General features: G+C 44.8%; 1 protein-coding gene across 2 annotated transcripts in view; it reads left to right on the top strand.

Moving 5' to 3' along the window:
• BTBD8 (BTB domain containing 8) overlaps positions 1 to 24215 on the top strand; it is a 491132-nt gene that overhangs the window by 179836 nt on the left and 287081 nt on the right. Inside the window, exons 7-9 of one of the 2 annotated variants that reach the window (XM_069232349.1) lie at positions 17353 to 17449; positions 21431 to 21519; positions 23154 to 23256. In XM_069232349.1, coding sequence (XP_069088450.1) covers positions 17353 to 17449; positions 21431 to 21519; positions 23154 to 23256 — 289 coding nt within the window. The remainder of the gene's footprint in view (positions 1 to 17352; positions 17450 to 21430; positions 21520 to 23153; positions 23257 to 24215) is intronic. The other variant, XM_069232350.1, reaches the window with a different exon arrangement.

Consider the following 24215-nt stretch of genomic DNA (forward strand, 5'->3'; position numbering starts at 1 on the left):
ACTTGCCCAAGGAACACCAGAAACGTGCCCAACAGGTTGTTGAAGAAGGACAAGCAATTTCCAACAACCAGTTAAGGTCTGCATTGGACTCTGCAGACACAGCAGCGCGGACAGTCAACACTGCGGTAACCATTCGCAGGCATGCATGGTTACGTAGCTCAGGTTTTAAACCGGAAATCCAGCAAGCTGTGTTAAATATGCCTTTTAACCAGGAACAATTGTTTGGGCCGGAGGTGGACACGGCTATTGAGAAACTAAAGAAGGACACAGACACGGCCAAAGCCATGGGCACGCTCTACTCCCCACAAAGCAGAGGCACTTTTAGAAGGCCACAATTTAGAGGGGGGTTTCGTACTCAAACCCCAGAGCCTTCCACCTCACAAACTATCAGGGGCAGTACCAGAGAGGAGGGTTTAGAGGCTCATACAGGGGTGGACAATTCCCAAGAGCAAAGTGGAAATACCAAAGCCCTAAAACAACTCAAGCCAAACAGTGACTTCAATGTCACAAACCCCCAACACTTAACACCAGTGGGGGGGAGACTTACTGCATACTACAAAAACTGGACAAACATAACTACGGACGCATGGGTCCTAGCCATTATCCAACATGGTTATTGCATAGAATTCATACATTTCCCACCAGATGTGCCCCCAAGAGCGCACAATATGTCCAAACAACACTTAGATCTGTTACAGCTAGTCGTCCAAGCATTGTTACAAAAACAAGCAATAGAACTAGTACCCAACCATCAAAAAGGAACAGGTGTCTACTCCCTATATTTCCTAATTCCAATGAAAGACAAAACGTTGAGACCCATAGTAGACCTCAGAACGCTAAATCTCTACATCAAATCAGATCACTTCCACATGTTAACACTTCAAGACGTGATTCCCTTGCTCAAAAAACAGGACTACATGTCAACGTTAGATCTCAAGGATGCATATTTCCACATACCCATACATCCTTCTCACAGGAAATACTTAAGGTTTGTAATCCAGGGCGTGCATTACCAATTCAAGGTGTTACCGTTCCGGATAACAGCCCCAAGGGTATTCACAAAATGCCTTGCAGTAGTAGCTGCTCATATAAGGAGACAGCACATGCACGTATTCCCATACTTAGACGATTGGTTAATAAAAACCAGCACTCAGCAACAGTGCCTTCTTCACACACAATACGTTATAGAAATTCTACACAAACTAGGGTTTTCTATAAATTACCAAAAATCACATCTACAACCATCCCAGATACAACAATACTTGGGAGCAACACTCAACACACAAAAGGCGATTGCCACTCCAAGTCCGCAAAGGGTACAAGCGTTCCAGAATATAGCATTAAACATGCAGCCAAACCAGCACTACCAGGTGAAGTTTGTAATGAAACTTCTAGGCATGGTGTCTTCATGCATAGCCATCGTCCCAAACGCAAGACTACACATGCGGCCCTTACAACAGTGCCTAGCAAAACAGTGGACACAAGCACAGGGTCAACTACAAGATCTAGTGTTGATAGACCGCCAGACACACTTCTCGCTTCAATGGTGGAACCCTATCAATTTAAACCAAGGGCAGCCATTCCAAGACCCAGTGCCTCAATACGTGATCACAACAGATACTTCCTTGATGGGGTGGGGAGCACACCTCAACCAGCACAGTATACAGGGACTATGGGACATTCAACAAAAACAACTGCACATAAATCATTTAGAACTGTTGGCAGTGTTTCTAGCATTGAAAGCATTTCAACCACTGATAGCCCACAAACACATTCTTGTCAAAACAGACAACATGACAACAATGTATTACCTCAACAAACAAGGAGGGACACACTCGTCACAACTGTGTCTCTTAGCTCCAAATATTTGGCATTCGGCAATTCACATTCGCCTAATAGCACAATACATCCCAGGCATTCAAAACCAGTTAGCCGACAATCTCAGTCGAGATCACCAACAAACACACGAATGGGAAATTCATCCCCAGATCCTACAAGATTACTTTCTATGCTGGGGAACACCAAAAATAGACCTATTCGCAACAAAAGAAAACGCAAAATGCCCAAACTTCGCGTCCAGGTACCCACACCCTCTATCCAAGGGCAATGCGTTATGGATCAGTTGGTCTGGGATATTTGCTTACGCTTTTCCCCCTCTCCCACTCATTCCTTATCTGGTAAACAAACTGAGTCGAAACAGACTCAAACTAATACTCATAACACCAACCTGGGCTCGCCAACCGTGGTACACAACACTGCTGGACCTATCAGTAGTACCTCATGTCAAATTACCAAACAGGCCAGATCTGTTAACTCAACACAAACAACAGATCAGACACCCGAATCCAGCATCGCTCAATCTAGCAGTCTGGCTCCTGAAGTCTTAGAATTTGGACACTTAGACCTTACACAAGAATGTATGGAGGTCATTAAACAGGCTAGGAAACCTACTACAAGACATTGTTATGCAAACAAATGGAAAAGATTTGTTTACTACTGCCACAATAATCAAATTCAACCACTACATGCTTCCCCAAAGGACATTGTAAGTTACTTATTACACTTACAAAAGTCTAAACTAGCATTCTCTTCTATTAAAATACATCTCACAGCAATATCTGCCTATCTGCAGATTACACATTCGCTTTTTAGAATCCCAGGTGTCAAAGAATTTATGGAGGGATTAAAGAGAATCATACCCCTGAGAACACCACCAATACCTTCATGGAACCTTAATATTGTATTAACACGACTCATGGGATCACCATTTGAACCCATGCACTCTTGTGAAATGCAATACTTAACCTGGAAGGTAGCCTTCCTAATAGCTATCACATCTCTTAGAAGAGTAAGTGAGATACAAGCATTCACTATACAAGAACCCTTTATACAAATACATAAACATAAAGTGGTTCTCTGTACAAATCCCAAATTCATACCAAAAGTTATATCACCATTCCACCTAAACCAAACAGTGGAACTCCCAGTCTTCTTTCCACAACCAGACTCAGTAGCCAAAAGAGCCTTACATACATTAGACATAAAAAAAGAGCACTAATGTATTATATTGACCGAACAAAACAGTTTCGCAAAACAAAACAATTGTTTGTAGCCTTCCAAAAACCTCATGCAGGAAATCCTATATCCAAACAAGGCATTGCCAGATGGATAGTGAAATGTATTCAAACTTGCTATATTAAAGCAAAAAGAGATCTACCTATTACACCAAGAGCGCATTCCACTAGGAAAGAAGGCGCCACAATAGCTTTTCTAGGAAATATACCTATGACAGAAATTTGTAAGGCAGCCACATGGTCTACGCCTCATACATTCGCAAAACATTACTGTGTAGATGTGTTAACAACACAGCAAGCCACAGTAGGACAGGCTGTATTATGAACATTATTTCCGACAACTTCAACTCCTACAGGCTAAGCCACCGCTTTTGGGGAGATTACTGCTTATTAGTCTATGCACAGCATGTGTATCTGCAGCTACACATGCCATCAAACGGAAAATGTCACTTACCCAGTGTACATCTGTTCGTGGCATGAGACGCTGCAGATTCACATGCGCCCTCCCACCTCCCCGGGAGCCTGTAGCTGTTATAAGTTGATGAAATTTGTACATTTGTAAATATATACTATTTTAATACACATTATGTACATACATACTTACTCCATTGCATGGGCATTTTTAGTATATTCACAACTCCTACCTCACCCTCTGCGGGGAAAACAACCTAAGATGGAGTCAACGCCCATGCGCAATGGAGCCGAAATGGGAGGAGTCCCTCGATCTCGTGACTCGAAAAGACTTCTTCGAAGAAAAACAACTTGTAACACTCCGAGCCCAACACTAGATGGCAGGATAATGCACAGCATGTGAATCTGCAGCGTCTCATGCCACGAACAGATGTACACTGGGTAAGTGACATTTTCCATACATACATACATATCTCAGACCCTATATTAGATCACAAATACCTCCTGAATCTATAGTTGTCAGCACAGCACAGAAACTTGCTAACAGCCAATCAATGGGAGATGCTCCTCCCCCTGACAAAGAGCAAAAAAATAGATGCAGCAGGGAAGAGAGTAGCTGCACAAGCTGCCAATCTTTGGCATATCGCCATTTTTCAGGCACCTTCATCAGATGGAGGACCTTAGCCAGAACCTCCCAGAGGAGCATCACAAAAGGGGACAGGAAATAGTTTCTGAAGGCCAAACTATTTCAAATAACTCTATTTGGTGTACCACTGATGCAGCTGATACCACCACAGCTTGTGGTATTAGTACCAGTATTATCATTAGAACGCATGCTTTGCTTAGATGTTCAGGGTTCAAGCCATTAATTCAGCAGGCAGTTCTCAACATGCTTTTTTACAAGGGAACACTTGTTTGGTCAAGAGGTTGACACCTACATAGAAAAGCTCAAAAAGGATTCTGAAACAGCAAAGCCTAGGGGGGCTCTACTAACCACAAAATAAAAGGATAATTGTTGTCGCCCACAATTCAGGGGAAACTTCAAATCATCATCTAATGAGCCTTCCACCACCCAAAGCAAGCAAGGCACCCATTGCTATAATAGAGGTCCCTACAGAGGTGCAAATAATAAAGATAGAGTGTGAGGAAATGCCTCCTTGGCATGGTTACCTCCTAACCTTTTGCCTTTGCTGATGCCAAGTTATGATTTGAAAGTGTGCTGGTACCCTGCTAACCAGGCCCCAGCACCAGTGTTCTTTCCCTAAACTGTACCTTTGTCTCCACAATTGGCCCAACCCTGGCACTCAGGTAAGTCCCTTGTAACTGGTACACCTGGTACCAAGGGCCCTGATGCCAGGGAAGGTCTCTAAGGGCTGCAGCATGTCTTATGCCACCCTAGGGACCCCTCACTCAGCACATGCACACTGCTTGCCAGCTTGTGTGTGCTGGTGGGGAGAAAATGACTAAGTCGACATTGCACTCCCCTCAGAGTGCCATGCCAACCTCACACTGCCTCTGGCATAGGTAAGTCACCCCTCTAGCAGGCCTTACAGCCCTAAGGCAGGGTGCACTATACCACAGGTGAGGGCATATGTGCATGAGCACTATGCCCCTACAGTGTCTAAGCAAAACCTTAGACATTGTAAGTGCAGGGTAGCCATAAGAGTATATGTGCTGGGAGTTTGTCAAACACGAACTCCACAGTTCCATAATGGCTACACTGAAAACTGGGAAGTTTGGTATCAAACGTCTCAGCACAATAAATGCACACTGATACCAGTGTGCAATTTATTGTAAAATACACCCAGAGGGCATCTTAGAGATGCCCCCTGAATACATACCCGACTTCTAGTGTAGGCTGACCAGTTCCTGCCAGCCTGCCACACACCAGACATGTTGCTGGCCACTTGGGGAGAGTGCCTTTGTCACTCTGTGGCCAGGAACAAAGCCTATACTGGGTGGAGGTGCTTCTCACCTCCCCCTGCAGGAACTGTAACACCTGGCGGTGAGCCTCAAAGGCTCACCCCTTTTGTTACAGCGCCACAGGGCATCCCAGCTAGTGAAGATGCCCCCTCCGGCCACTGCCCCCACTTTTGGCGGCAAGGCTGGAGGAGATAATGAGAAAAACGAGGAGGAGTCACCCACCAGTCAGGACAGCCCCTAAGATGTCCTGAGCTGAGGTGACCCCTGCCTTGAGAAATCCTCCATCTTGAGTTTGGAGGATTCCCCCAATAGGATTAGGGATGTGCCCCCCTCCCCCCAGGGAGGAGGCACAAAGAGGGTGTAGCTACCCTCAAGGACAGTAGCCATTGGCTACTGCCCTCCCAGACCTAAACACACCCCTAAATTCAGTATTTAGGGGCTCCCTAGATTCCAGGAAATCAGATTCCTGCAACCTAAAGAAAGAAGGACTGCTGACCTACAAGCCTGCAGAGAAGGAGGAAGACGACAACTGATTTGGCCCCAGCCCTACCGGACTGTCTCCAACTTCGAAAACCTTCTCCAGCGAGGCATCTGACAGGGACCAGCGACCTCTGAGGACTGCCCTGGACTACAGGACCAAGAAACTCCCGTGAACAGCGGCCCTGTTCAAAACCAGCTACTTATTTGCAACAAAGAAGCAACTTCCAAAGACTTCACGGTTCCCGCTTGAAGCATGAGACTCTACACTCTGCACCCGACGCCCCCGGCTCGTCCTGCAGAAAACCAACACCTCAGGGAGGACTCCCCGGTGACTGCGAGCCGGTTAGTAACCAGAGACGACCCCCCCCTGAGCCCCCACAGCGACACCTGCAGAGAGAATCCAGAGGCTGTCCCTGACCGCGACTGCCTGTAACAAGGGATCCGACGCCTGGAACTAACACTGCACCCGCAGCCCCCAAGACCTGAAGGAACCGAACTTCAACGCAGTAGTGACCCCCAGTCGACCCTCTGCCTAGCCCAGGTGGTGGCTGTCCCGAGAAACCCCCGCTGTGCCTGCCTGCAACGCTAGAGTGACCCCCGGGTCCCTCCATTGTTTACTACCTGAAACCCGACGCCTGCTTTGCACACTGCACCCAGCCGCCCCTGTGCCGCTGAGGGTGTGTTTTGTGTGCCTACTTGTGGTCCACCCCCCCCCCCCCCCCCCCCCCCCCCAGTGCTCTACAAAAACCCCCTGGTCTGCCCCCAAGGACGCATGTTGGAAGAAGCTTGGAGTTCTGCAAGAAAGAAGAGTACTAGGGACTTCTCCTTTGGAAGACGGATGTCCCACATCGCGATGAAGCTTGCAGAGGTGTTCCCATGCAGAAAGACCACAAACAAGCCTTGCTAGCTGCAAGGGTTGCGGTAGAGGTTTTTGAGTGCTGCTGTGGCCCAGGAGGGACCAGGATGTTGCCTTTTGGAGGAGGAGACAGAGGGGGCGCCCAGCAACTCAGGGAGCCCTCACAGAAGCAGGCAACACCCGCAGAAGTACCCTAACAGGCACTTAGAAGAAAAGTGAACCGGAGTCCACGCGAAGTCACAAAAGGGAGTCCCACGATGCTGGAGGACAACTCAGAAGGTTGTGCACTGCAGGACGGAGTGCCAGAGACGCAGGCTTGGCTGTGCACAAAGGAAATCCTGGAAGAGTGCACTGGAGCCAGAGCAGCTGCAAATCACGCGGTACACAGCTTTGCAGTCTAGCGTGGGGAGGCAAGGACTTACCTCCACCAGACTTGGACTGAAGAGTCACTGGACTGTGGGAATCACTTGGACAGAGTTGCTGTGTTCCAGGGACCAGGCTCGTCAGGATGAGAGGGGACCCAGAGGACCAGTGTTGCAGTCTTTTGGTGCCTGCGTTAGCAGGGGGAAGATTCCGTCGACCCACGGGAGATTTCTTCGGAGCTTCTGGTGCAGGGTGAAGGCAGGTTACCCCCAGAGCATGCACCACCTTGAAACAGTCGAGAAAGCCGGCAGGATTAGGCGCTACAATGTTGCTGGTAGTCGCCTTGCTACTTTGTTGCGGTTTTGCAGGCGTCCTGAGCAGTCAGCGGTCGATCCTTTGGTAGAAGGCGAAGAGGGAGATGCAGAGGAGCTCTGATGAGCTCTTGCATTCGTTATCTAAAGAATTCCCCAAAGCAGAGACCCTAAATAGCCAGAAAAGGAGGTTTGGCTACCAAGAGAGGTAAGAGCCTATCAGAAGGAGCCTCTGACGTCACCTGCTGGCACTGGCCACTCAGAGCAGTCCATAGTGCCCCCAACACCTCTGTTTCCAAGATGGAAGAGGTCTGGGACACACTGGAGGAGCTCTGGGCAGGGGAGTGGTCACTCCCCTTTCCTTTGTCCAGTTTCGTGCCAGAGCAGGACTGGGGGATCCCTGAACCGGTGTAGACTGGCTTATGCAGAGATGGGCACCATCTGTGCCCATCAAAGCATTTCCAGAGGCTGGGGGAGGCTACTCCTCCCCAGCCCTTCACACCTATTTCCAAAGGGAGAGGGTGTAACACCCTCTCTCAGAGGAAATCCTTTGTTCTGCCTTCCTGGGCCAAGGCTGCCTGGACCCCAGGAGGGCGGAAACCTGTCTGAGGGTTTGGCAGCAGCAGCAGCTGCAGTGGAGACCCCGGAAAGGCAGTTTGGCAGTACCCGGGTTCTGTGCTAGAGACTGGGGGGATCATGGAATTGTCACCCCAATACCAGAATGGTATTGGGGTGACAATTCCATAATCTTAGGCATGTTACATGGCCATGTTCGGAGTTACCATTGAGACGCTATACATAGGTAGTGACCTATGTATAGTGCACGCGTGTAATGGTGTCCCCACACTCACAAAGTACGGGGAATTTGCCCTGAACAATGTGGGGGCACCTTGGCTAGTGCCAGGGTGCCCACACACTAACTAACTTTGCACCCAACCTTCACCAGGTGAAGGTTAGACATATAGGTGACTTATAAGTTACTTAAGTGCAGTGGTAAATGGCTGTGAAATAACGTGGGCGTTATTTCACGCAGGCTGCACTGGCAGGCCTGTGTAAGAATTGTCAGAGCTCCCTATGGGTGGCAAAAGAAATGCTGCAGCCCATAGTGATCTCCTGGAACCCCAATACCCTGGGTACCTCAGTACCATATACAAGGGAATTATATGGGTGTACCAGTATGCCAATGTGAATTGGTAAATTTAGTCACTAGCCTGTTAGTGACAAATTTGGAGAGCATAACCACTGAGGTTCTGGTTAGCAGAGCCTCCGTGAGACAGTTAGGCATCACAAAGGGAACACATACAGGGCACATACTTATGAGCACTGGGGCCCTGCCTGGCAGGGTCCCAGTGACACATAGACTAAAACAACATATATACAGTGAAATATGGGGGTAACATGCCAGGCAAGATGGTACTTTCCTACACCGGAGCACCCCTGTTCTCCGTAGGCGCCTATGTGTTTTGGGCACCTCTTTGACCTCTGCACCTGACCGGCCCGGAGCTGCTGGTGTGTTAACTTTGGGGTTCCGTTGAACCCCCAACGGTAGGCTGCCTATGTCCCAGAACTGAATCTTGTAAGTGTTAAACTTACCTCCTAATTTAACCTTTACTTACCTCCCCCACGAACTGTTGATTTTTGCACTGTGTCCACTTTGAAAATAGTCTATTGCCATTTTTACAAAGACTGTACATTATGTTGTTTTCATTCAAAGTTCCTAAAGTATCTAAGTGAAGTACCTAACATTTAAAGTACTAACTGTAAATCTTGAACCTGTGGTTCTTAAAATAAACTAAGAAAATATATTTTTCAATATAAAAACCTATTGGCCTGGAATTGTCTTTGAGTGTGTGTTCCTCATTTATTGCCTGTGTGTGTACAACAAATGCTTAACACTACCCTCTGATAAGCCTACTGCTCGACCACACTACCACAAAATAGAGCATTAGAATTATCTACTTTTGCCACTATCTTGCCTCTAAGGGGAACCCTTGGACTCTGTGCACACTATTTCTTACTTTGAAATAGTATATACAGAGCCAACTTCCTACGTAGAGGAAAGGCATCCTCCTCTAGAGGGTCTGCTTCTAACCCATGCCAGTGACTACTTACACCTTCAGCCAGCTCACATGTCACTACTAGGGGGAAGACTAGTTTATTTTTGTCCACAATGGTCCAATATCACCACAGATCAGTGGGTTCTGTCAATTAGCGGTCAAGGTTACTACCTAGAACTCCTATCCACTCCAGCAAATATTCACCCTCACAAACCTTCACATGCCCATCTTACTCTTTTAAAAGATGAGGTACACTCCCTTCTTCTCAAAGAGACTATAGAGCCAGTTCCCCTCTCACAGGAAAGGTTAGGAGTATATTCCCTATACTTCCTTATACCAAAGAAAGATGGGTCACTAAGGCCGATTCTACATCTCAGACACTCAATCTATACGTTCTCTCAGAGCATTTCCATATGGTTACTCTCCAAGATATTATTCCCCTATTACAGCAAGGTGACTTCATGACCGCTTTAGGTCTCAAAGATGCTTACTTTCACATTCAAATTCATCCAGCACACCACAAATGCCTCCGATTTGTCATTGCGGGGAAATATTATCAATTCAAGGTTTTACCATTCAGGGTCACGACTGCTCCCAGGGTCTTCACAAAATGTCTAGCAGTAGTTGCAGCAGTCCCCAGAAGACAACACATCCATGTCTTCCCCTACTTGGATGACTGGCTCAAAAGCCAGTACCATCCAACAAAGTCAGCGTCACACTAAGCACACATTAGACCTTCTCCACTCCTTGGGATTCACACTCAAATTTCTCAAATCCCACCTCCAACCTTTACAGATACAGCCCTATCTGAGAGCAGTTTTTAATGCTCAGTCAGCATTGGCATAGCCGAGCACAGCTCAAATTCGCTTTTCTCTCCCATCTACAAGAAAACCACATTCAGCAATGAGGACAATAATGCAGTTACCAGGGATGATGGCGTCCTGCATTGCCATTGTTTCCCATGCCAGGGTACACGTGCGCGACCTTGGAGCAGTGTCCATCTTATCAGTGGTCTCAGTCACAGGGTCATCATCAAGATCTAGTATTGTTGGACTGCCAGACTTGCCGCTGTCTGCAGTGGTGGAATCCCACCAATCTTTCCAAGGGGCGGCCCTTTCAAGACCCTGTGCCTCAAGTTACTCTTACTACTGATGCATCACAGACAGGTTCGAGAGTTCACCTGAACAACCTCACATTACAAGGGTTGGTGGGATCCCATTCAAAAAACTTCATATCAACTACTTGGAGTTAGAGGCAGTCTTTGTAGTACTCAAGGCCTTTCTACCACAACTCTCCCACAAAGTGGTTCTAGTCCACACAGACAACATGGCAGCCATGTATTATCTACAAAACCAGGGTGGAGGGGAACATACTTCTCAATTGTCCCTTCTTGCTTAGACAGTTTGGAAATGGGTAATTCACCACTGCATTCACTTACTGGCAGAATATCTTCCAAGAATGGACAACCAGTTTGAATACCTCCTCAGCAGGTTGCAGCAACAAGTCCACGAATGGGAACTTTACCCACATGTACTTCACCAGTACTTTCAAAGATGGGGAACACCACAAATAGACCTCTTTGCCACTACAGAAAATTCAAAATGCCAAAACTTTGCGTCCAGATACCCACACCCTCAGTCCAAGGGCATTGCTCTATCAGAATTGATCAGGGATAGTTGCTTATGCTTTTCTGCCTCTCCCACTCTTTCGCAAAATGAGACACACTCATTCCGTCTTTAGTTCGCAAAATTAGACAATCAACACTTACCATGATCTTTGTAGCTCCCACATGGGCACTTCAACGTTGGTTGACAACACTGTTGGATCTGTCTGTAGTTCCTCAAAAGAAACTCCCTAGCAGGCGGGCAATTCTGACTCAAACGCAAGGTCAAATCGGACATCCAGATCATGCGATATGCCTCCTGAAGTCATAGAGTTTGGTTATTTGAATCTTCCCTCAGAATTTTTGGAAATTCTTAGGAACTTAAAGCTGGATACTACTGTCAATCTAAACACATTAACCCACTGTAGGAAGTTGGCTCTGTATATACTATCTCAAAGTGAGAGATTGTGTGCACAGAGGCCAAGGGTTCCCCTTAGAGGTTATATAGTGGCAAAATTAGATAATTCTAATGCTCTATTTTGTGGTAGTGTGGTCGAGAAGTAGTCTTATCAGAGGGTAGTGTTAAGCATTTGTTGTACACACACGGGCAATCAATGAGGAACACACACTCAAAGACTTAACTCCAGGCCAATAGGTTTTATAAAGAAAAATATATCTGCGGCCTGAGACGCTCGGAGACCCCGACTATAGGGTAGATGTGTTGGTTGTGCTACAGGGCTACATCAGGGAGAATTGGAATACGGCCTGGACCCGCACCCGCAGAGTGGAATGGGAGTCCCTAAAGGTGGTTGTGAGGGGGGTGAGCATAGCGAAAGTGTATGGTATATGAAGGAAGATGGAAGAGGAGCTCACACAGCAGGAGGGGGCCCTGAAGTTACTGCAGAGTCAAGTAGAAGATGGTGCTGTGAATGCTTCGGGTCTTCTGGTGGTGCATAGATGGATAGAGGTAACGTGGAACAGATTGGTCAATCTGGTGCAGAGGGATTATAGACAGCGGTTGCATCATGAGATCGAATGGTCAGGGCGCATGTTAGTGTGGTTACTAAAGTGTGAGAGGCCACCACCGGTGATTTAATCCCTTCGGGGACAGCTGGAGAAATGATAGTGGGATAGCAATGGGTTAACTCTCTGTTACGTGCCCACTTGAGGGGTGTATATGCCTCGCCACCACTGATGGCACCTTGATAGATGGGTTCTTGGTAGGTCTCCAGCTTCCTGGGCTGACTGAGGCGCAGCAGGGAAACTGGAGCGAGACATACAATTAGAGAAGTTGCAGGAGGCGCTGCGAGATAGGCCAAGTGGTAAAGCGCCGGGACCCGACGGTCTTCCGGTTGTATTCTTTCAGAAATACTTAGCCACACTTCTCCGTAGCTATTAGAGACGCAGGGCGAGGCACATAGGAGGGGGCATTGCCTATACATATGAGAGAGGTGTCAACAGTTATGATACCAAAACAGGGGAGGGATCCAACTGACCCCGGTTCTTACCGACCATTGTCGATGTTAAATGTTGATGTAAAATTGCTTGCTAAAGTACTGGTGCTGCGATTGCGACGAGTGGTTATGCACTTGGTGCATGAAGACCAATGCAGATTCGTGCTTCGGAGGGGGACGCATGTGAATTTGGGAGACTTTCCCACGTGATGCAAGAAACTAGTAGCTCTGAGTTGCGAGCTGCACCGGTGGCCTTGGACATCAAAAATGCATTCAATACTTTCTCATGCGAGTACTTATGGGAGGTGATGCGACCAATGGGGATTGGGCCGAGCTTCCAGTCATGGGTCCGCCTGTTGTATGAGGCACTGTGAGGGTGCGTACTGGGATGATGGTGTCTGGCCCCCTACTTATAGAGCGAGGTACAAGGCAGGGTTGCTCGCGGTCCCCGCTCCTGTTCGCTTTAGCGATGGACCCGTTGGTGGTACAACTCCGGGAGAGACTCTAAGCTTGGGGTATAACTGTGGGGGCTAGGGTGCATACTATTTCGTTGCATGCAGATGATGCTTTGGTGTATGTAACTGATCTGTAGTGCTCGGTCCCTCTCCTGTTGAGCCTTATGGACGATTTTGGAGCAGTTTCGGGCCTCTGTGTTAACAGGCGCAAGACGGGGCTCTACCCAGTGGCATCCCTGGTTGATTTGGAGGTGACAGAGCTCACGCAGGTGGGTCTGACGTGGGAGACAGAGGCATTTCGATACCTAGGCATACGGGTGACTCACTCACCTTGGCGACAGTACAGCTTGAACATGGGCAGAGTGATGGATGGACTCCTCTCCTCTGTCCAATTTTGGACTACACTCCCATTGTCAGTTATGGGTCGGGTCGCCCTTAGTAAAATGGTACTCCTCCCTTGATGCTTATATGTTATGCAGAACTCTTTCTATGAGCTCCCGCTGACACTGTTCCGCCAGATAGACAGGCTGTTGGTGTCCTTGATTTGGGCAAGTAAGAGGAGTATGGTACGCCTCGATGTCCTGAAGCTCGACCTGGTGGACTGTAGATTGGGCGTGCCGGATCTTCATTTAATATTACATGGCCAGTCTGTTATAATATGCGTCCATCTGGTGCGATGATAGGCCTAACTGGGAGAAAACCCTGCTGGACAGGACAGTACTCCCGACACTCCTTATGAGTGGTGCTGGGCCTCCCCCAGGGCGCTCCACTCGTGGTCTCTCAGATAGCTCAGATATGGGAGGGGGCGGTCACACGGGTGATCCGTCAAGCGCCTTATGAGCGCCTGCTTCCATTATGGTGGATGTGCCCCTTTGTGTGTAGCGCAGAGGCAATGGACTTCACAGGTTGGCGAGCAGGTGGCTGCGATAATGTGGGGATCTGTATCAGAATGGCACATTTGTTACATGCCCACTGTAGAAGGCTGTGAGACACTTTAGAGTTGGGCGGGGACAGTTATTGGATTATGCTAGCATATTGAGCACGGCTCAGGAGATATGGACCTCCGTCCTGGAAGAACCCTCTGAGTCTCACTTATTGCTGGTATTGTTGGACCTGGACTCGGCTCGGGCTTCTCTCACGGGTGTATTCTGCCCTGAAAAGGAATAGCTGTGTAGATATCTCAGGGGTGCGTGCACTGTGGGATGCTGATCTAGAGCTACCATTGGAGGATGTGGACTGGGCCAGGGCACGTGCGTTGATGCAGGAGGGTTCAAGCAATGCCAGATTTAAACTGATGCAGTTGCACTATATGCATAGGGTGTATCTGATGCCACAGCGACTGTATAGAATATTTACGGCACAAACTCTCCTCTCCTGCCACTTTCGCCCATGTTACTTGGCTATGTGGGTCCCTGCAGTCGTTTTGGTGCGAGATAGAGTGCTGAGAGGTGTCAACATAGTTAAAATAGACATGACAATGCAACACTGTGTGTTGGGATAGCTCCCTCTCCCCAATAAAGGGCGGAAAATGGCCTATAGGTTTGCACAGCTGGGGTTGTTACTAGTGAAGCGCCGTATTGCTATTCATTGGGTCAGCCAAACTCCTCCATCTGGCGAAAAATGGATGGCTGATCTGGTGGAATGGGCTACAACTAAGGAGTATTGACTCCAAAAGGTTCGGATGGATGAGAATGCGGAGCAAGATCTGGAAGGTTGATATTGTATGGCCCTGTTCGATTCCCCCACAAACCCACCCATCCCCGTAGCAGCCTTTCATCGCAGGCAGAGAATTTAAATTTACACTTACCTCGACCACTGGGTGAAAAAGCCCACTCTGCAGAAAAAGCTACACAGTACTTTAGCAAGACAGTGACTAATTTTTACTGCCTGGGCCTTTATTTAAATCTTCAGAAATCTACATCAGCACATGTCCTGAAGCTGACGAGCAAACCTTGAATACAGTGTGACAGAAGTCTCTTTTGGAGAAGATGTTTGCCAGCTCTCAGAAATGCATTTTATTTCAGACTGCCACCTACCCAACAGCCTGCCAGTTGTGCCTCCCTTCTAGGGTTGGTGACCTCCAGCATTTACCTTGTACCAAATGCAAGGCTCCATATTAAACATCTACAGGAATATCTAAAAGATCAATGTTCTCAATTGAAGGAGTGGGATGACAAGCACACCCTATCTCCTCCAACAAGATAGTGTATTCGATGGCGGTGCAGTCTACTGAGACTATTACTTTTTCATCAGGATTTTCCTTCTCAAATAATCTTGACAAATGCCTTATTGATGCAATGAGGATCCAATCTACAGAAAGCAATGCATGACCCATTTCAATATCCTAAAATGGAGAGCAGTCCTTCTCAGAGCCTTTCTACCACCACTAACAATTGACAGGATTCTAGTACAGACAACATGTCCACAGTGCTCTACCTCAACAAGCAAGGAAGCACCAGGTCCAGGGCTTTTTCTCTAGAAGCCCAACCAATCTAAACGTATTCTATATTGAGAAATCTGTCAATTCAGGTATTAAAATTGCCAGGCCTTTCACACTTGCAGAACATCCAAGCAAATATTCTCAGCATATTCAAAGTATACAGTCACAAAAGTGCCCTGAACAATAACATGCTTTTCAGCATCTTTTCAAATTGGGGATTTCCACACATAGATCTCTGCTCAAAATTCAAAATGATAACCTACTAGATTTCACCTCCAGAGTGTGGGAAATTGGTACTGTGGGCAATTTCTGTATGTTTTCCCATCACTTTCCCTGATTACAGCATCTCTGATAAAGATCCAATACTTTAGAGCAAAGATGATCTTAACTACTCCAACGTGGCCACAGAAGTAGTGGTCTTCAGACCTCTCCATTATCTTTCAGTGCATCCACATAAGCTTTCATGCAAACACACCCTTTTGTCCAGAGTGCAATGCCAATTTGATCATCCTTCTCATCCCTGGAAGCTAAATCTGACTTTATTTAAATTAATGACCTCTCTGCTTTAGCCTATACATATGGCTTTATTGAACCATCTTTCATGAAATGCTGCTTTCTCTCTAGCCTTAACGTCTGCTGTGGGCGTAAGTTCTCTACATGCTTTTTCAGCTGTAGAACCATGCTTGGATTCCATTCTAGTAGAGTGGTAATAAGAACACATACTTCTTGCTTGCAAAAGTGTTCTCAGATTTTATCATGAATCAACCAATATCCTTGTTTGTCTTCTTTAGTAACCCTTCCACTTCAACACAGAAACGTCACAACTCACTTGAGCCAATTAACCATAAACCCTTTACCTGACAACCTCGGTGCACTTTTGATTTGAGGAAAAGCAGTGATTATTGATCGGCTTAGAATTGACCCCGCATCATACATTTGTATGGCAGCAATATCGAAATGTAGACACACTTTCCCCAAACACTATTTTTTTTACTAAAAGCCTTCCATCGACATGATAGTAGGTTAAGCTGCCACTGAAAATATGTTTGGTTATTCCATGTAATGTTTGAGTATAGAAGCTGCTCTTTTCTCTTAGGGATGCTTGCTAGTATGTGTTACGTTCATGAATATCAGTGAAGTTCCAATGATGCAGACAAGGCAGTTATTAATTCTGCATCATAGAAATCTTTGTTGAATTCATGAACATCCCTCCTTTTTCCCTGTCTCTAGTATTCAATGATGGGAAGTTTTTACGCTTAACAAATTGACATAAGCTTCAATGGCACTCAAGCACCTGCCAGTATAAGGCATGCTGGGGGATGAAAGCTGCTGGCTCAGGTTGCTTTTTTCATTCTTTTTCTCATGCTACATTTTTTCTTCAGTTTTTGCCTTTAGGGCTCCTCTGCATAAAGCCTTCAGGAAATTGTGCACTCAATGCAGTCTTATCTGTTAAAATTAAACTGTAGAAAGAAAGTAGCCCACCTAGGCTTTAGAGGTTATTATTGCATTTAAAATATAGTGCTAGACTCTGTTACTTGTAAATCCTTTGTACGTACTAAGTGTTTCGGGGTCCCAACTTCATGAGGGAATGTTCTATCTTCATGACTTTATTCGAAATATCTGTCGCATAACTATAATTACAAATACGTTATTTTGCCATATCCCTTCTGCACGTTTTATTTCAGAATGATCTACTCTATCCTAGGTTAGGCACAGGAATTTGAGAAATACTGCCCTCTTTCAATGTGCTATGAAAGAAGTGCACAAAGGTGGCTGGCAGAAAACATTAGTGTTTCTTTTTTTATAGAAGGTATTGAGCTTATTGAATAAAATGGTATGCATTACATTTCTGGCTGTTGGTACAAAGCATTTTCTTTTTAACATTTCTTTCCTGACAAAATATGAACCTTGCTCCTTTCTTTTAGTCAGATTCTTTGTATAGCTGATATGTATGGATTGGAAGGACTAAAAGAGGTTGCTATTTATGTCCTAAAGAGAGACCTCTGCAAATTTTTCCATAAGGTGAGTTTATGAAAAATTGTGACAGTGTTTTCTATTGCTTTTCATTTCTTCCATCAGTATTTTGCACTGTAGTGTTTTTACTGGGTTATCTACATTCCCTTCCACATTTTACCACAATGCCTGCAAAATTTGCACAGTAACATCCATGTGCTGTGTTCACTCTTATCGCCCATTAGGAAACAAGATTTCACAGCAACTTATCCTATGTGCAAGTAAAAGCCATAATGGTGGACTTTAATTGTACCATTTGTGGGTGAGTAGACTGTAAACCTTTGTTTGCACAAGGATTTTCAAGAAGACGTCATTCATTCACAGAACACCGCTTAAATTAATTTTAGCTCTTTCCTAATCACCCTGCCCCCTATCAAAAACATCCCAGAAACAACTGATTTCACCAGCCTGGGTGCAAGAGTATCCTAATACAACTCTTAGCCTGAGAGGACAAGAAAAACTTCTGTTGCTATATCCCAGAAAGAGATGACAAAGTTTGTGACTTGGGCAGACTGTTGTTTATCGAATAAGCTGTGTGCTTCATGGATACCTAGTTACAGACTTTTATTAGGTGTTACCTATGTTTTTTAACCCATCATCTTGCAAAAAGCAGTTGGGCAGCATGTAACAGTTGGTTACACATAATACTGAATAGCAGTTTTAGCATGCAATTGATCTCATTCAAGACTCCTATCGGAACAGTTACTCTGCCCCTGGACTCCTCTCCGTGAGAAGCCAACTTTAGGTACCATGACTCATCGCCATAAGACAGGCTTTTCTGGGCAGATTTCTATATATAAATTACCTGGAGCAAATAGCCACATTTTTGGCCCAGGAGTTCTTTTTTCCTCTGCCTACGTGTGAAATTGTTTTCACTGACTGCTCCACCGCAGTGCTTTATCTAATCAAGTGGTGAGTAGTCTGTCTTCTCACTCTCCCCATATCCTCATGTATTATATGTGGGACTAGTCACCTAGCATCAAAATTCTTCTTGTGACATCGTATCACAAATGCACATTTTCTCACCATAATTCAGCATGGTCCAGTCAAGTGAACAGTCAGTCGCCAACTCCTTCCTACTGTTAAAACTCTGGGGCATTCCAAGAATTGGTCTATTCATACAAAGAACACTACTCCATTCCCAAAGTCTTTACTCTTTTTGCAATTGGGAAAGAAAACCACGAAGGATGCTATACTTTTGGAGTGCTTGAGGAAAAGTACTTTATGGTATAGTTACTTTTTACAAAAGACTAACACTACAATTAAAAAATAAACAATACCTTTGGTCCTCTTCTAATACCCATTTGTAGGAGTGGCTCTGTATATACTATATCAAAATAAGATATAGTGTGCATAGAGTCCAGGGGTTTCCCAAGAGGCTTGACAGAGGCAATAATAGATAATACTAATGCTCTATTTGTGGTAGTGTGGTCGAGCAGTTAGGCTTATCAGAGGGTAGTGTTAAGCATTTGGTGTACACACTCAAGTAATACATGAGAACACACACTCAATGACTTAACTCCAGGCCAATAGGTTTTATATAGAAAACATTTCATTTGTTAATTTATTTCTAGAACTACAAGATTCATTTAGCAGGTAAGTATAGCAAATGACCCCCCCCCCCCGTGCTCTACAAAACCCCCCTGGTCTGCTCCCCGAGGACGTAGGTACTTACCTGCCAGCAGACCGGAACCCGGAGCACCCCTGTTCTCCATAGGTGCCTATGTGTTTTGGGCCCTCCTTTGACCTCTGCACCTGACCGGCCCTGTGTTGCTGGTGCGGTGACTTTGAGGTTGCCTTGAACCCCCAACGGTGGGCTACCTATGCCCAGGAAACTGAACCTATAAGTGCCTTACTTACCTGAGAAACTAACCAATACTTACCTCCCCCAGGAACTGTTGATGTTTGCAGTGTCCACTTTTAAAATAGCTTATTGCCATTTTGACCTATACTGTGTATGTTACTGCTATAATTTAAAGTTCCTTACTTACCTGTATGGAGTACCTTGGATTTTATGTATTTACTTCAAATCTTGAATCTTGTGGTTCTAAAATAAGTTAAGAAACAATATTTTTCTATATAAAAACTATTGACCTGGAGTTAATTCTTTGAGTGTGTGTTCCTCATTTATTGCCTGTGTGTGTACAACAAATGCTTAACACTACCCTCTGATAAGCTTACTGCTCGACCACACTACCACAAAAAAGAGCATTAGAATTATCTAATTTTACCACTATCAACCTCTAAGGGGAACCCTCTGTGCGCACTATCTCTCACTTTGAGTTAGTATATACAGAGCCAACTTCCTACACCTGTGGTATAGTGTAACCTGCCTTAGGGCTATAAGGCTTGCTATAGGGGGTGACTTATCTATGCCACAGGCAGTGGTTTGTGGAATGGCACTCTGAGGGGAGTGCCATGTCGACGTAGTCTTTTCTCCTCACCAGCACACACAAGCTGCTAAGCAGTGTGCATGTACTGAGTGAGGGGTCCCTGAGGGTGGCATAATACACGCTGCAGCCCAAAGGGACCTTCCCTGGCCGCAGGGCCCTTGGTACCAGGGGTAACTTTTACAACGGACTTAACTGTGTGGCAAGGCTGTGCCAATTGTGGAAGCGAAGGTACAGTTTTAGAGAAAGAACACTGGTGCTGGGGCCTAGTTAGCAGGGTCCCAGCACATTTCCAATCAAAGCTGGCATCAACACTAGACAAAAAGTGGGGGGGTGACCATGGCAACAGTGGCATTTTCCTACACCATTAAACTCTTAATTTGGCACTATAATCTCTAAAAGAATGGAAGGAAAGGATGGGAGACTCAAGGACGCACAGCGTGGTTGTGTTAATGAGCCACTTCAACGAATTAGAGTTCTCAGGTTTGTCCCATATTGTGATTTCATGCCTGCTGGCTGCTGATTAGTCCCCAGTAATATAGCAGTATTACGCAACTGTTGTGCATGTTATGTATGAGACATCCTGTTTGATCCTTGGCTGTCTCTGGGCTTACCCTCTCCCTTTCTAGTCCCAGGGTTACCCGCTCCTTTTCTAGCCCCCGCATTACTGGCAGTTCATGCAACTGGTGTGCCCGTTTTATTTGGGACCTTCTTGGAGATTTATATGGCTTCTAGTTACGGATCTCTTGCCATAAAGGCTTGGTTGTGAAAATATATTCCTTGCAGGAAATGCTGAAATGTATTTTATGAAGGCTGGATAGCATCTACAATATAAATAGTAGCTTTGAAGCTGACTAGAGAATTTCTGTGCCTCCTTCTTAATATTTCTTCTTTGTTTGTTTCTAGCTAAATGAGGCCTATTAATATCTATTGCCGATGTTCAGCACACCACCTTTTTTCTTAAAACTTCCAACCACAGTGAACTAACATTGTCACTAACTGTTATTAAATAGGTCTATTCTCTTTTACAAACATTTATCAAATCTGTTTTTAATGACTGATACGTACATTATGCTCCCACCTTGGCCCAATTTCCCAACCTGAATTCACTTATGTTCTGTTTTGTGTCGACCATACTTTGGAATTAGATAACGAGTGACCACTATCTCATCCTCCTCTTCTCCCTTATTTTATTGATTTTATTTAGTATATTTATTTCTATTGGGTGGTCTTGGGCCCGCATGGCAATACAATGCTTTGCATAGGTGATGAAATTGTATGCTGAGAGACACGTGAGTGATAGCTGCATAGACAGATAGTTACAGAAGCAAAGAGAGAATACAATACATAATTAAGAAACAGAGCACATACTCCTCCTTACACAACACTGATTTTTCCTTCGTGTTACTCTTCTCTTAGGAAAGAAAACCTGTTTGTTGTTCAAAATAATGACAGCGATTGGCTTATTACCTAAATCTTGCATATTGCTTTGATAGTTCAATGAATGCCTAAGAATTGTGTAGAATTGGAGAAAAGATGTCAGCATAGCACATTGTTCTCTGTGACATAAGATCTAAACACAATTTTCTGTTACTTCTAGCCAGTCGCTGGGATGCAGCAATCGGTTCCAGAATGCTTGGTAATTGCTCATTCGCTAGGCATTGAGAGCCTTCATGGATCGTGCATGAGGTAACTGAGTTGAAAATTATTTTACAGTGTCTCGATGTACTCTTTCTCTTTGTCTGTTTGTGCTATCCAGTAGCTTAAATTTCTGTTTACAATGTGAGAACATTTCAGTAACCCTGTGGAGGCAGCAATGCGAGGCAGGCTACATGGAAAGTATGGCATCTTGACAATGCTGTGCAAACCCACCAGAATAAAGGAATCTGAATGTTGTTGCCTTTAAAAGGGATTGGGTTTAAGAGTGCCGCCATTTACGATCTTGAAACGTCAACCAAACAGAAGTGAAAGGGTACGTCAGTCATCAGGAAATATGTGATGGATGTATAATTCAAATTTTATTTTTGGTACCTGTTGAAGCTGCAAATTGCACAAAGAGGAAAATAAATATTTTTGTACAGATGCCTGCAGTTTAGACATCTTGGAACCCAAAGAAAAAACAAGATAGACATACTTGTTATGTAGAACTCCTATTAAAGAACTATTCTTGTGTTGTGTGCTGTGGGTTGAGATCGAACACTTAGTTAGTTTACTGATGTGGTCAGTAGAAAACACAAAGGGGCCAAAGGGCATTCTTCTTGCTCCACAATCGAAGGGGAGCGGTTATAGATATTGAAGGACTGCTTGAGAACTAATACATTTCCACCACCTTTTGAAGGATATATATCAAGAGAACAATCTAGAAATGCAACTGTACTGTGGGTGTGATAACTAGGTGTTGATAAATTGATAGCTACATCTCAGATGAATCTTAATTTATTAGTAAAGGTACGCGTGAGTAAATTTAAAATGCTTGGGGTTAAGCTCGCAACTGAGGACAACCCATTGGGTAAATATTTAATGACACAAAATCATTTGTTGTGGTATCCTTCTAAGAAATATATGAGTTAACAAATGTATATATTTGTATAAATATTCCTTTGATAAAAATCTATTTAGAAAGTAAAAGATACTGTTTGGTGGATGTCCTCATTTATAAAGTATGGAGTCTACCCTTCATAAAACAAAAACAATGTGGAAGTTAAAACATATACACATGGTGGAGCGGTTGATTAATTTGGTTAGCCTTTGAAGCCTTTTCTTATTTTGAGAGTTCTTACCTGCTCAACATCGAGTTCCGTGGTAAGCATTGTTTGTCTTTGTTGCTTTGAGATTTCTCAGTTACTCAGGGTCTTCTTCAATAATTCATAAATTAGGAAGCCTCATTCCCTGTCCACTCTGTAATGGAATGTGCTGAGACTGAAAATCAGGACAATTTAGCAAATCAAGCAAAAGCATCATATTTTCTTCTGTGGTTAGTATTGATGGTCTCTGATTTAGCAGTTAGTGATTATAACTCAAATAAATAGGACTATACTTAAGGACATTGTTTGACATTGGTGAGAATGGTGGTTATAGTGATAAATCAAGGACCGAGTTGGTCAAAGCTAAAATCGACCAGAAAAGGGGCTAACTGAGGCAGAAGTGTAGAAGAACATAATAATATGAAGAAAATTGTGAAATAATCATATTATCGATGAATAAATTTAATTTAGAGGGGCTGATGGACAGGGTGTTTTTCAGAGCCCAGATAGTCAGAATACTTTGCCTGTGGATGTAAAAGTATCATATATGTGTTGCCTGTCTGCCGTTTCATTTATTAGATGGATTGTGAAACACTTTGGAAAAAGTTGGTGTGAGAGAAGCTTTGCAAATGTACCTGTTGACCTACAGAGAAACTGCCTTACAGCACTGATTCAGTCACTGGTAAGTGCATAAAACGGAATACTTGTGTTATTGTCTTTTATATTGCAGTCTGTCAGTTTAAAGTTTACTTTACTCACCAATTAGTTCTTCAAGGTGGCTCCTCTATTAGAGCAGAGGAGCATCGCACGTCAACTAAAATGCACCCTAAAGCCCCAGAGACGAAAAACAAAATGGTAATGAAATGAAATTATTACCATTTTATTTTTCATTCACCCATCCTGAACCAAGTATCAGGACAGGGTGGGGCCTGCTGAGTGGCAGCAGCAGGGAAGAGGGTGGACTGCCTGGGCCCTTCAGTTCTAAGTGCACATGTCCCTTTGGCCGTCCGTCTAACGACGTCCAGCAAGACATGCTCACTTTGAAATCTCTTTAACCCAATTGGGTTAGAGCAAGTACAGGCCTACAGTGCCCTCAGGAGTGCCTAGAGAGGCCTGCTCCCTCTGATCCTGGTGGTTCTATCATGCTGGTTAAAAGCATGAGAGCAGCACAAATATTGGTTCTGGGAGTTGCCTGGGACCCACGCTGGACACTGGACTGCAGAGGACGAGGATGTGCAGTGAGTAGGAGGACGTGTCATGCTTGTAAGGTAAATATATTTTTAATATTTTGATTATTTTGCTTGTGGTGCAATAGTGCATGTCAATAACTAACACCCCCTCCCTCCCCCCAACCTCTTTTCTCCTTAGATGCCAGTGACTACTGGAGTTCTTGCATTGTGAAAAAAACACCAACTTTATAGTATTTGTAGGAAGTTGGCTCTGTATGTACTATTTCAAAGTAAGAAATAGCATGCACAGAGTCCAAGGGTTCCCCTTAGAGGTAAGATAGTGGCAAAAAGATAATTCTAATGCTCTATTTTGTTGTAGTGTGGTCGAGCAGTAGGCTTATCAGAGGGTAATGTTCAGCACTTGTTGTACGCACATAGGCAATAAATGGGGAACACACACTCAAAGACAATT

This window comes from Pleurodeles waltl, chromosome 4_2 (genome assembly GCF_031143425.1).
Source record: "Pleurodeles waltl isolate 20211129_DDA chromosome 4_2, aPleWal1.hap1.20221129, whole genome shotgun sequence".
Taxonomy (NCBI): domain Eukaryota; kingdom Metazoa; phylum Chordata; class Amphibia; order Caudata; family Salamandridae; genus Pleurodeles; species Pleurodeles waltl.